Here is a 13645-nt window from a genome sequence, read left to right as displayed (position 1 = left end):
AAACATTACTTATTTTATTTCATATTGTTGCTAAGGAAAATTTCTAATTTTAATTAGTTTAACTTGATTTGCTAAAGTAACTAAAGCTCAAAACTGAAATAAAAATGAATAAAAACCATGTAGACGTAAAAAAAAAAAACTAAACAAAAACACAACAAAATTATTACAATTGTAAAATGAAAATGGAAAATATAAAAAAATGTAACTATTAATAAAAACTATAATAGTATTTAACTGATTCTAAAACCATTAAAAATATATAATTGAATTATTTAAATAAAATAAACATTAAATTAAATAAAATATATTGTATGAAAAATATTGAACTTAATTTTTTTTTACGTATAGTTGCTAAGTAAGATTTCTTATTTTCATTTAGATTAACTTGATTTACTAAAATAATTAAATTTAAAACTGAAATAAAAAAATTATAAAAACCTATGTTGACATATTACCACCCCAAAATATTAAAAATGACAAAATACAGCAAAATTATGAAATGAAAATGGAAAATAAAAACATTATTAATAAAAACTATAATAGTGTTTCACTGATACTAAAATAAAGTCATGCAGAATTTATTTATACAACTTGAGTGCTGCTGTCTCATTTAAGCAAAAATAAAAATGCATTAATAATAATAATAATAATAAATATTTGTATTATAATTCTATTTTATAGGTATATAAAATATACAGTATTATAAACATTTAATCCAAAATGTATTAAATGTGCAAAATAGAAGCATTTTGTTCTAGTGGTCTCGGACTTCTGGATCCCACTGTATATGAATCCATATCTGCGACGGACAGATACTGGCATATATCCGCTCTTGGCTAAGACCATTTAGAATGTGCTTGCATGTTTTTCACAGTGATTTGCCGCTTGTCAGACAGAAGTAGACGAGAGTGTGTTTGAAATTTGAATAGCCTTCAACGTTCAGTTCAGCTGAGCCTATTCAGAAAAAAATGAGCTGTAATGATAGAGTTCTGATCTTGACGGGTTGCTCAATTTCCTGAAATCTTGGTAAAACCATGGATGTGTGGCAGACGCATGTTCTCACTGTAGTTAGGCTTTGAATTGCACATTGTGGCTTGTTTGGACCATTTTCCATGAGGAAATGTAGGTTGGATATATCTTCTTATTGGCAGCTGTTGGATCCGGATGAAATTGTTTAGGCGGTTAGTGAGAATTTTACTGGAAACGTGGTGGTGACAGAACAAAATGCCATCCTTATGTACTTTAAACTACATTTTATTAGGTATTCTGTTAATTTTATAAATAATATTTGAGTGTGGGCTTGCAAATTTTTTTAAAGAAATACTTAAATTGCACAAGCATATACATTTTCTAAACTGCAAAAAAAGTTCAGAAGGCAATGCGTAATAGGAATGACTTGTATATTGTAGGTACTGCATTCCATATTCAGCCTGAAATCAATGTTGTTCATTAGCATGTACAGTAGTCCTACACTAACAGCCTTTATGCTGATAATTAAGTCTAGTAATGAATGAGAAATACTAATCAAACTATTGATTTATTCAGAGGTAGCCTGCTCCAGACGAAGGCTGTTAGCATTGATTTGAAAGCGTGGCTTGGAGCTCTTACTGGAAGCTCTTTTTTGTCTGCATTAATGGCTGTGCCGTTTCTTTTCACAAGGAGAAGCGGCAGCAGGGAGGGACGCTGTTTCAGCCATTACACACCAAGGCCAGCGTGTGATTTTAAATGCTCCTGTAAACATGCCTTCTTTGTTGAGGACAGGTGTTAATAGCTGACTAATTTTATTCGTTGAAATCAATGAATATGACGTTTTAAATGTGGCTACAAAAGCGTGCATGCTGACAACAGTCCGTTTTCTGCCTATTATGGTCATTTTAGGTCATTCCAGCGTAATTAGTGGGTCAAGACTTGTTTTTCTTTGTAAGATGGTCTACGCTGCACAGCTTGCTTGGTTAGTACAGCTTCATGTTGCATTTGGAGTTTAATTTCTATAGTCGAGGAGCCACTGATTTTCTGAATTTGGAAATGGTTTGAGAAAAGCAAGTGAAAATTACATTAAATAACATTAAGTAAGAATAAATAAAATCGATTCCTTTTATAATTTTTTTTTATATAGGTTAACATGGATCATTTCACTATAGATTGAGCAGATTTGGCCACTTTATCTCCAGACAATACACAATTTTTCTTTCTTTTTCCCTTTCTCTATCAAAATGTTTTAAACCAGTATTGTTTAGGAAATTTATTCGGAAATATTCCAGTGTTTCTTTCTTTTTCCCTTTCTCTAATCAAGATGTTTTAAAATGTGTTTTTTAAATTAAATGTTAATTAAAGTTAAATTAATTTTTTTTTGTTATTTATTATTTTTGTATTGAAAAAAATTTTTAGTGTAGCAATTTCTTTTTATTAGTTAGATTGTGTGCCACTATATGCCACAAATATTCAGTTTGATAAAATTACAAAAATAAAATTGCACAAATTCAAAAAAAAATTGAACAATAAAATTACAAGTAATATTAAAAATCTACTTCAGAAAATGGATGCTGCACTAATTGTTGATTATTTTTTAAAACATTAAAATGAAAATATTAAATATTAAGAATATTAAAAAATGTCACATATTCACTGAATTTGGAAATGTTTTGAGATAAGCAAGTAAAAGTTACATTAAAGAACAATAAGAAAGCAAAAATAAGATCTGATATAGTTTTAGGGAGTACAATAACTAACAAAATGCAGTGTTGCTAATAACTAGACAGTTTTTCAGTAGTTATTTACAGACAGCAGCTGGTATCATAATACTGTAGCTTTTCCAGTAACATACATGTAGTCAACTTGTTTTCTTTCATTTCACTTGCTTTCAACTGACTGGTCCCAGGCCTCATTGATCTGAGCTTATGCACCTCAGTTTTTGAGTGAAAACTGAGTGATCATTTTGGCAATGTTCATTTAAAAACTGAGGTGCATTAGCTGAGGTTCCGAAAGGAAGTAAAATGAAAAGAAAACAAATTGATTGAATAACAAAAGACAAGTTTTATTCTTTGCAAACCTTTCTTCAACACATGGCTGTTTGTCTCTGGGACAGTAAAATCCATCTTAGGTTCATAACTTTCATTTTGAAATATGACACTCAGTACACCTTGCATATTACAGTATGATTTATTGCAAGAATGGCATATTTTTTTACAGGTTGTAATTACATCACTGTACCATTATTGAAAACTCTTTTCTCTCCTAATGCTTAGGAAAAAGGGGGCACAATGTGCCTGGCTTGAAATAGCAGGTGCTTTATCATAGTCATGCTGGCATGTAGCACCATCTGATATATTTAAATGAGCAACCCGGCACACTGGCGATGTAAGTAGAATATATTCCTCTCCAGCAGATATTACTCTTGCTGCCTTTACCTTTGCAGTAATGGAAACCACTCAGGCTGGGTTCGATCTTCCATATGTTTGCCAGAACCATCTGCCTAATTTCTCTACTGTGGTCTGGTCTGAACTCTCAGGTGTGTTAACTTTTAAAAAACCTCAGTTGGAAATGAACAGGCGGGATAACTTCCTCGGCTATTTTCATTTTGGAAAAGCAGTAACACGTTCAAGGAATAAAGATGCTGTTGTGAGATGTAATCAGAATTATGAATAATACATTTGCATTTGCGAGAAATACTAACAATTGTATGATATAATGCTGTAATATTGAGATATAAAGTCATATTGTGAGATATAAAGTCTCGATTTGGAGAAATAAAGTTTCAGTTGGGAAAATTGTCTATTGTGAGTTTAAAGTCACAATTATGAAAAATAAAGTAACAGTTGTGGGAAACAATCACAATTATGAATATATGAAATCATGACAAGAAATAAAGTTGCAGTTATTATATTTAATCACAATTACAAGTAAAGGAATTGCAATTGTTAAATCAAAATGCACTTGAGCTAATGACATTTGTGTGCTTTATTTTTTTTCCAAATTTGAGTTATAAAGTTGCAAGTATGAAAAAGTCTGAATTGTGAGTATGTTAATATTAAAATAAATTAAGTTGTAGTTTTGATATCTAATCACAATTAAGAGTAATGAAGTTGAAATTGTGAGAAAGATGCAATTCAATTTTTTGAAAAAAAAAAAAAAAAACAATTATCAGATTTAATGTTGCAAATTTGAGTCAAAGTTGCATTTCTAAGAAATAATAATTGTATAATAATAATAATAATATTTTTTTACAATTCTCAGAAAATATTCAAATTACACGAAAAAAAGTTGCAACATATATATAATAACAGTGACTCGTAATACATTTGCAATTGTGATATAAACATGCAAAAAAAGGGTGTGGTTCCTTGTTCTAATTGATAATATAAATACTCTTTATCAAATAACTTTCCTTATCATAAACCATTTTGCTGTTTTCAGTTCTCAAGTTGTTTATATGGCATTTTAAAAAGTTCTTGAAGTTACATAGGTTCTTCAGATCATTGCATAGTTCAAGATACCATCAGAGGAAAGAGATACAGTATCTTCAGAGGAAAAGTAAGTCCTTGTGGGTTTTTTAAGTATTGCTGTAGTATCATAAACTAACCTGCAAAGGTTTTCCAATGGCATCAGGCCTCGTCTTTCGTCTTTAATTTATTAATTTATTTAACCAAGTAAATGCTGACAGATTTATACATACTTGATTTTATGAAAAGCAACTGTGGATATGCACAAAAGCCTCACCAGGACGTAGTGTGCCTTTATTGATTTATGGGAAATATTTATTCTGCTGTGATGCTTGTGGAGGAAAAGGCAGCAGAGGGCTGCAAACTGAGAGAAAGTGTCTAAGATTATTTACAATTCTCTGTGGAGTTTCTCTAGACTTCAAAAGCCTAATGTCAATCACTGCAGGACAGAGTGTACTGTATGTGCCAATAAATATTTATGAGTGTGTGTATGCATGTAGTTTTTACACTAGAGTCACCTCGCCACAGTCTGGCGGGAAGCGCAGATGGTCTCACAGTGTATTAGAGCTTTTAGATGTCATGTGATATATATATTCTTTCTTTCTTTCTTTCATTATTAACTCAAGCCAGAGCTGAAGGCCGCATGTAATTAGAAGCACTTTGTTAATCACAGTCATTATAGATGGGCAGAACGTGGCTCGAAAATGGACCACGATCAAGCTGAGAGGCCTTTTTTATATAGCACAGCTCTACTCCCTGAACAGATCGTTGTGATGCTCATCCACACTTCAGACCCAACGGATGAAAAACTATTGATGTGATTTGGAGATTGAGTGACGGCGAAATAAAGTGAAGCACTGACATTTTAGTTTTCAAAGTGGTGATTGTTATTGCTATTTTCAAAGCGCTGACAAGGGTATTGAGTCCCTGCTTGACCATAAGGCACAGCAAAATATAATGCAGTGCTCAAAAATGGCATTTATTGTCAATGGTGCAATTTGTTTTATATTGCATTCAAGGATATAATTTAGGCACTTGTTTCTTTAGAAATACCATAGCTGTTAAAGTTTATAAAGGTTTATTCTTAAAAAAAAAAAAAAGTCCAGCAGCTTTCTAAGACTGAAAAAGCATGGTTCAATTTAGAATTTAAGATTTGGCTCCCTTTCAGTTGATGAGTGTGAATTTCCATCTCCCATATTAAACCTGTCATGTAATTTGGGCTTGGGAAGACTTTGGGATAAATTACAGCATTCTGTGAAATTGAAGTGTTCTTCCATGACCATTTAAAGTTAAGATAAGCATTCCCATGACATTAAATCACATTAATGAACATGCTTTGCCCTTTGGTCTTGCAACATAAATTTTACATTTTAAACCTTTATTAAATTATTACTGCCATCATCATTACAATCACAGACCTCCTGCCTTGAACAGTAGTCTGAGAGTGAATCATTTCACTGGACGTGCTTCGCTCCATCTCGAACACAACTGCTGTTTTTGCTCATTAGTTCATTCTCTGTGGAATCTCTCCTGTTGGGCCCGCATGTCTGATTCCCTCATGGTCATTAAAGAAATATGACCCTAATGTGACATATTTATAGTTTTTCTTTTAAGCAAACAATGTCTGCAATGGCTGTCATTAGACCGTATGGAGAAGAGCATCAAAAATGAATATTCTGTTATTATTTACTCGCCCCCATTTTGTTCCAATCTGTATCTTGATATTTTATAACTCTTTTCCTTACAGACACTTGTGACTCTGACTGTCAATTATTTTTTTATTTTTCTTTCGTGTTCCATAGAACAAATAACAGCATGCAGATTTGGATTGATCTGATTGATTATTAATACATTATGATTTTCAGTTACAAAACAGTGTTCTATTTAGAATAAATCACAATTTAAAAAGTCACTGCTTTATTTAAAGTGGTAAATTATGATTTTGGAGATAATACATTATGATTTACAGTTTAAACTCCGTGTTCTTTAGTATTAAATGATGATTTGAAGTTTTAAATTGGTGTTTTATTTAGAATTCATAAATTAATAAATGAGGTTTTAAATTAGTGTTTTATTTAAAAATGAATAAATCGTTTAACATTTTTAAATCAGTGTTCTAGATTAAATTAATAAATCATGATTTACCATTTTAAATGCGTGGTCTATTTAAAAGAAAAGTAAATTATGATTCTAAGTGTTCTGTTTAGAAGTATTAAATAATTCACAGTTTAAATCAGTGTTTTTACTTAGAAAAAAATTCAACTCTAAACTTTAAACCTTAAATTATTCAGACACATTAGTTCATTATGTTGTTTGTCTATCTTCAGTTTTCAGGGCTTTACCTGCTGTCCTTCTTCATCATCATCCTGGGACTGGTCTTCTACTCATCCTCCTCTACCTACGTGGCACAAGATCCTCGCGTTTATAAACAGTTCCGCAACACAGGAAACGCTATCACAGACACGCCCACTGCGGGGCCCCTGGAGCCTTCAGTGACCTATACGAGCCTGGGTCAGGAAATAGAGGAGGAGCCTCGCGTAAGAGTAGCCTGAAGGGGGCGTGGTCTCTCAAAACCAATCATCAACTGCCGGGCCCAGCAGTATGTAGAAAAACGAATGATAATGATCACTGAATGATGTAATTAACCACGTAGCAAACAAGTACACTGTGATCACGAACTGTCAATAGGTAGCAGTGACTTCTGTATATCTGAGATATCAGATCCATCATGTATAGAGATGATTTCACCTCATTGCCTCTTTCCCAACGGCAAATTAAGTGTTTAGAAGGATTCGTGCTGACTGTTTTGTCCAAGTGCTCAATTGTGAATGTTTTATTTTCTTATACGAGCACAAACGGTTCACTGTATTTGAAAGCTTGACATGGTCTGTTTCACTACAATTTCATGAATATTGTACATTTTAAATGAGATCTATCTGTCGACATCTCTGCAAAACTTCATTCTGAGTTTTACAATGCTGATTTGAGCCAGTGCCTTGCCATGTAATGTTACTGTGGGTTACATTAGCCAATGAGAAATCATGACTCAAAAACAGTGTCATCAATACTGGACGTCATGTCATTATTGCATATTGTATTATATCTGCTCAAAAATTATAAATATTTCAATTTGTCAGTCTGAAATACGGGGGGGATTTTACACCTTTCTTTAACTGTTATACCATATACATTTTTTATATTTGTCATATTTTGTTTAAATTATGCCAAGGGAACATGCATTTGTATTAAATATAAAAGTCTGTGTAATAGCAATTGATTGTAAACTTGTAAACTATTTTACTGCACTTGTCTTTGTTTTAAAAGCAGTTAAAAGCATCATCTTGTTTGGATAAAATCCAATCCAATACATGTAAAGCTATTCTGAACCGATATCTGAATTTTGTTGAGTTTTATTTAATTTAATTTTTTCATTCTTAAGTTGTCATTTAAATATTGGAAATTCTTAATGTGTCTGACTTGCTTAAAATAAAGTATATTTGTCTTAAACTCAAAAAAACATGAATGGCCAATACTGGGAAAAGTGTATTTGATATTGCAAAGCATTGATAACGTAATGGTGTAAACTACAATTTAAAAGGATAGTTCAACTAAAAATGTAAATTCTGTCATCATACCCACTCTCATGTAGTTCCAAACCTATATGAACACACAGAAATTGTAAAAATGGTATCCAATCAGTTGACGGTAGTCGTTAACTTCCATTGAAGTCATATACCATCAACTGTTTGTTTGCTCACATTCTTTAAGATATCTTCTGTTGTGCTCAACAGAAGAAAGAAACTCATACATGTTTAGAACAACTTGAGGTTGAGTAAAAGATGCCTAGAAAAGACAAAAATATTATATTGACCCCATGGAGAACTTCAGGTGCAGGACAACAGCAACATCAAAAGAAAAATTAACTTAACGCTGTACATTTTATATTTTCAAGACAGAGCTTAGAATAAATTAGCATTAGAAACACTGAAAATAATACATGCATTATTTTGTCATGGCTGTTGGGAAACGAAGTGCTTAACTTATGAATATTTATTACGTAATGTTACAAGAATGCCTACCTGATTGGCTTGTCGAATCAAACGCTTGCCGTGTGAATGTTAATTAGTTTAAGCAGATATGTTGCCATGCAACGTCGGCGTAACCTCATTTATATTCATGAGCAACTAGAGATTTATCAACCTCTGTCAGGTGGTTTCATCCTAACCTTTAACACCTGAGAGGTGGCTGGAAACAGCTAGGTGACACCGGTACAGGTATGGCAGACCTCAGCGCGACCTGGGAGCGTGTGCTGGAGTCCCATCTGAATACAGCAGATATTACTTCGGAAAGCAGCGACAACACAACGTGCTTCTTGCATTAAGTGATGAAGTTCTCCTAATCTCCTGGATATCCTGAGGAACTTGGACCCGGTGTCGTTGCTGAGGTTCGGCAGCACAAGCAGCTTGTTCCGAGTTTGTTTGTGTAACTCTCTGTGGACCACACACACACATTACCAGGTAATTTGCGTGGAAATTAGATTTTTGATTTATCACAGTGAGTAGAACCTATTAAATTATTGAATTCGCTCTTTATGCATGATGCATACCTAGGCGAGTCGGTGTTGAATAGTGAATATTGTGCTAAAGGTGAATCACGTTAGTTGAATCATGCATCCAGGCTGTTCGTTGGGCATGACGCTGAGCAAGTTATAGAGAAAAACATCTCATACATTTTAAGAATTTCAACAACGTCATTGTATGTGTCGCCAATGCAGTTGAATGTTCTGTCAGATAATCAGGTTAGGTAAAAAAAATTTTTTAGCCTGAATGCACTGTAAGTCGCTTTGGATAAGTGCCTGCTAAATGCATACATTAAAATGTATTATTCATATTTAAGAGCGCGATGCCTGATTCGTTCACAGACCCGTGCGAGGCGTTCATCGTCGCCCCGAGTCTCGTTCAGGACGCACATCCCATACCCATAAATTATTCCTTAAATCATTTGGAAATGATAAATGATTACCAAGGGCGTTGAAGCACCTAACCCTGATTTTAAGCCTAAAACAGATATTTCCTGAAAAGTTATCTCAATTCTGATTGGATGATTTGAATGTTGGTTCAGGAACGTGTTGTACTTGGTGAAATCACGCTCACAGTGCTGGATCATCTTGCATTGAAGTATCATGGTAGTGTCTCTGGTCTTCCAGCATGTTCTCAGCCAGCACCAAAACAGTGGTGAGAGATCTGCATCCCATTTCGTGAAATTTGTTTGCTAGATTGGTCTTTAGGAAGCTTAATTGCCAAATAAAAAACAATGTTGTGAATCTTGTGATTAAATATTACCAAAAGAATATAATATATTATGCAATATATCACCTTTAACCCTCTGTATGTGCTGGAGTGAATCCAGTCAAATGCAATTTGTTCTCTGGCATTTTTGCTTTGCATTTAAACTCAGAAAAATGGCAAACAAGTTTATGGTTGGCTCACTTCACCTGTACTGTATTGGCATCTTTAAAAAAAAAAAAAGGGCATGAGGATGTCTGGGTGCTTTCATTGGTCTGGTTGACCTTTTATGTTTTTACTGTATTCATTTCCTTTCCACCTCCAAAAGTAATGGGATTTTTGAAAAAAGATGTAGTAATCCAATTTATGGCACTGGTGAATCACTTCAAACTGCTGTGATGGACCTTTGATGTGAACGTTGCTAGTTCACCCTCAGTTCAGCCTCACCTGGCATTTCAATATTGTATGCATTTTGTATTACAAACAATGCATGCTGTTATATAATTAGCTACTTTATTATAATTTGTATTAATAGCATATTTTATTTTTTTAGCTGTTTATTGTTATTTTTTTTTTGATTATTTTACTTTCTTTTATGTAAAGCACTTTGAATTACCATTGTGTACGAAATGTGCTATATAAATAAACTTGCCTTGCCTTGCCCAATATGTTTAATATTATTGTGTATTATTATTATTATTATTAGCGCTATAATGTGTTTTTGTTATTTTAGCGGTTTTATTTTTAAAAGCCTGTATTTTGTCATTCTTAATTTAGCTGTTATAATAGCATGTTTTGTTTATTTATATTATTCCTTTTTTTTTTGCTTTTGTAAAGCTGCTACCCCCCCCCCCCCACCTTTGTTACTGACATTTGCTAAATCTATTATTGGTCAGCCTCTGTTGAAGAATTGGCTTGATCTGCAAACCCTTGAAGAGTCCAGCATAACCTGCTGTATTTGGTTGTGTTTTATGTCTTTGCCGGTCTTGTGTGGTGCTGTCTCTTGAGGAACTGTGCCTGTACTAGTCTTTTGGCAGGAAAACCGTCTGCACATCAAATGTTGCTGTTCCAGTCTCTTGGAGTATCATCTCATGTTCTGACTCCATGTGTTCCTTTCCATCAGGAATCAGACTGTTGGAAACTACTTCTCCACGTGCAAGTCTCTTGTGGCCTGGATCCTGGGACACGACTGGGGCCGACTGAAGCGAAGAAACGTACGTCTATGGAATACATGCAGGATGCTGAAAAATATTTAAAAAAATTGTTTTCCATTGACATGAAGTCTTCTCTCCCAGGTGTGATGTTTGAAAAATAAATGTAACACGCTGTCTTTCCAGGGACTAACTTTTCTTCACACATGATTGTTCCCTGTTCTGTTTCAACTGATATCTCTTGTCCCCATCTAAAAAAAACAAATAAGTCCCTGAGAGGACGTGATCTTAAATATTCCAGCAGTGCTCATCTTCTGAATTTCATTAGCCAGGGAAAATGATTTCACAGGTCACGGCGAGAGCAGACGCTCCTATCTAATGGCTGCCTAAATGAATTATAGATGTATCGGTGCATGTCCCAGTCAATTACATCGCACGTCTGAGCATACAGACTCTCCTACCATTATATATGGTTTTATAGCACATGTGACCATCCAAGGACACAGAAAATACATTAAATGTCCTTTTTATTTTTCAACAAAAGTTAATGTAATCTGTTTTGTTTAATGGTTTTCATGTACGTGCTCTGCATAACCTGCATGCTTGATATCAGCATTTATTGTTTTACTTCAACTGGGATATCAGGATTTTTTTCAGTTATTTGAAATGCTAAAGGGAATTTTTTTTAATTTTGTTTGTTTAATATGCAAATTTGGTCCTGTTCCCTTACGCATGCACTTTTTCAGGAGCAAGGTCAGGTAGAATATTGCTTGCTGATGGAGTGATGTGTCACTGGCAGGTTTATGAAGACACACTGGAGGGTGTGTATCTTCTGCTGAGACGTGAGATGCAGGAGATGCTCATAGAGCACGAGCGCTTCTGGCAGGTAGCCCAAGTCCAGATGACCCGTGTCTGTACACTGGAGGAGACGACTGCAAATTATGTCAACTGGAAAATGATTGAGACGCTCCCCTACTAGAATTCTGTCAGTCCTGCTTGAGTCTGTTCAATTACTGTCTGTCTCATTTTCTCATTCTCCCAAAGGATACAGAATAACTATTTGAATTAAATAATTAAACATTTATTTTACATGTGAGCTTAATTTAATTTATATATTTAAATACAAAGAATGTTTAATTTTTTTAAAACTTGCATTTATGCTGACATTATGCATTAACATTTAAAAATGTGACATGTAAAAGTTAAAATCTTTATATTTTATCTAAAATAATAAGAGCCGTACATTGAATTATGTATTTAAATACAAGCTAAAATGTAAAATACCTAGTTTTTTTCTTTCTTAATCTAAAATAATGTTGACTTAATTTAAGATTTATTTTTTATTTTAGATTAATAAAATAAAATCTAGCAAGAAGTATTTTAACATAAAAAAATATTTTATTTAATAGTATTTTTTTTTATTTTAGCAAAATTTTTTACTTGATACTACATGTACTTAGTTTGTATTTAAATACATACAAATAATCCTATATTGAGCTAAAGTTGAATTAATTTACTTCAAATTACAAAAAATAGAAATTTTCTTAACTTTTTATTTATATTAAAAATGTATTTAGCTTAATTGTATTTTAAAATGCTAACTTTATATTATTTATATTAAAATAAACTATTTTACAAAACAAACTTAAATTTAAGCAGCCTAATTATATGCCATGCTTATTGTTGGCGATTATAGTCTTCAGCTCATTGTGCACAAAGCAACTGCTTTCTAAAGCTTATTTGATGAATCCGAACTGATTCAACATTTTTCTTAAATGAGGCTCTGTCACAATTCTGTTAAATTAGTGATACTCTTATTTGCTGGTACAGTACACATAGGAGCTTCGCTTTTAGCGTTTCCCAACAATCACTATTTTCAGGCTGTAAAATGTTGCTCTATTACTGGGATTGCTGTTGTTTCCATTAAAAGCTAGCTGTGTAAGCGTTGAGCTTTAGCAGTGGTTGGATTTCAGACTGGGTTTTGAAGCCTGGAGAGTGCACTGGGTGGAGATGCGAGCACCGCTGGCAGCTTCAAACAAATAACCTGCAGTAACGTACGGTCTGAGATCTGCAGCCAGTCGATGATATCTTTTGAAGTGTATGGCGACTGATCTCAAAGAGCATGCACTGAACTCCACTCTAAAGTCTGCCTGATCCCACAGCATCAGAAAACAGTAGAGTGAAAGTGAAGTGGGATGTTCCTTGACATTAAGATCATCTTACATAAGCAGATATGTGAGTGACTGAAGTGAGAAAGTGCTCAGTTGAAGAAATGTTTTTATTTTTATTTTTTTTTTATGATTCTTATACTGGACAATTAAACATATTCATGCTATGGCACTTTAAAATCAAGTTTTTTTTATTTTATTATTAATTAATTTTTTTCATGCAATGGCACTGTAAATTGTATTTTTAGAAAAAAAAAATATTTATAATTATAATTATATAATTATAAATATATGATTATAATTTTTAACTATTATTAGTTTTAATTTGAGTTTTTTTTGTGCAAGTAAAATGTTTGTAGTTATGTAGTGGAGCACTTCCCTGCTATCTGATTTCGTTGTCTAATTGGTCATTAGCGTTCAAACCATAAGTCCTGCTTGGCTGGTTTTAAGTTTAGCTACAATCCACAATAGAGGAGCTGTGTGTCTGAGTGTGTGTTTGTATGTTAGCTGAACACAAATTGAGTTTCTTAAGTGTTTTTTCTTCCTGGGTGTTTTGTTTGAAGCTGTAACAGTCATTATACAGGAGCAAATCTCAAGAGGCT

General features: G+C 33.3%; 1 protein-coding gene and 1 long non-coding RNA gene across 3 annotated transcripts in view; both read left to right on the top strand.

The window, feature by feature from the left end:
- LOC127938740 (solute carrier family 35 member F1-like) overlaps positions 1–7829 on the top strand; it is a 76700-nt gene extending 68871 nt beyond the window's left edge. Inside the window, exon 9 of the mRNA XM_052535569.1 lies at positions 6767–7829. Within this exon, the coding sequence (XP_052391529.1) occupies positions 6767–6991 (225 nt within the window). The 3' untranslated portion in view covers positions 6992–7829. The remainder of the gene's footprint in view (positions 1–6766) is intronic.
- An 805-nt stretch (positions 7830–8634) lies between these two features.
- LOC127938844 (uncharacterized) lies at positions 8635–12025 on the top strand. Of its 2 annotated transcripts, XR_008148824.1 has the most exons (3): positions 8635–8956; positions 10848–10938; positions 11675–12025. It is a non-coding gene; the product is annotated as an uncharacterized LOC127938844 (long non-coding RNA). The 2 variants fall into 2 exon arrangements; XR_008148823.1 differs by lacking the exon at positions 11675–12025 and having other exon boundaries at positions 10848–11064.
- Positions 12026–13645: the final 1620 nt, after the last annotated feature.

The sequence above is a fragment of the Carassius gibelio genome, chromosome A20 (genome assembly GCF_023724105.1).
Source record: "Carassius gibelio isolate Cgi1373 ecotype wild population from Czech Republic chromosome A20, carGib1.2-hapl.c, whole genome shotgun sequence".
NCBI classification, from domain to species: domain Eukaryota; kingdom Metazoa; phylum Chordata; class Actinopteri; order Cypriniformes; family Cyprinidae; genus Carassius; species Carassius gibelio.
Note: the sequence above shows the minus strand (reverse complement) of the source record. Positions and strands in the feature narration are given on the sequence as shown.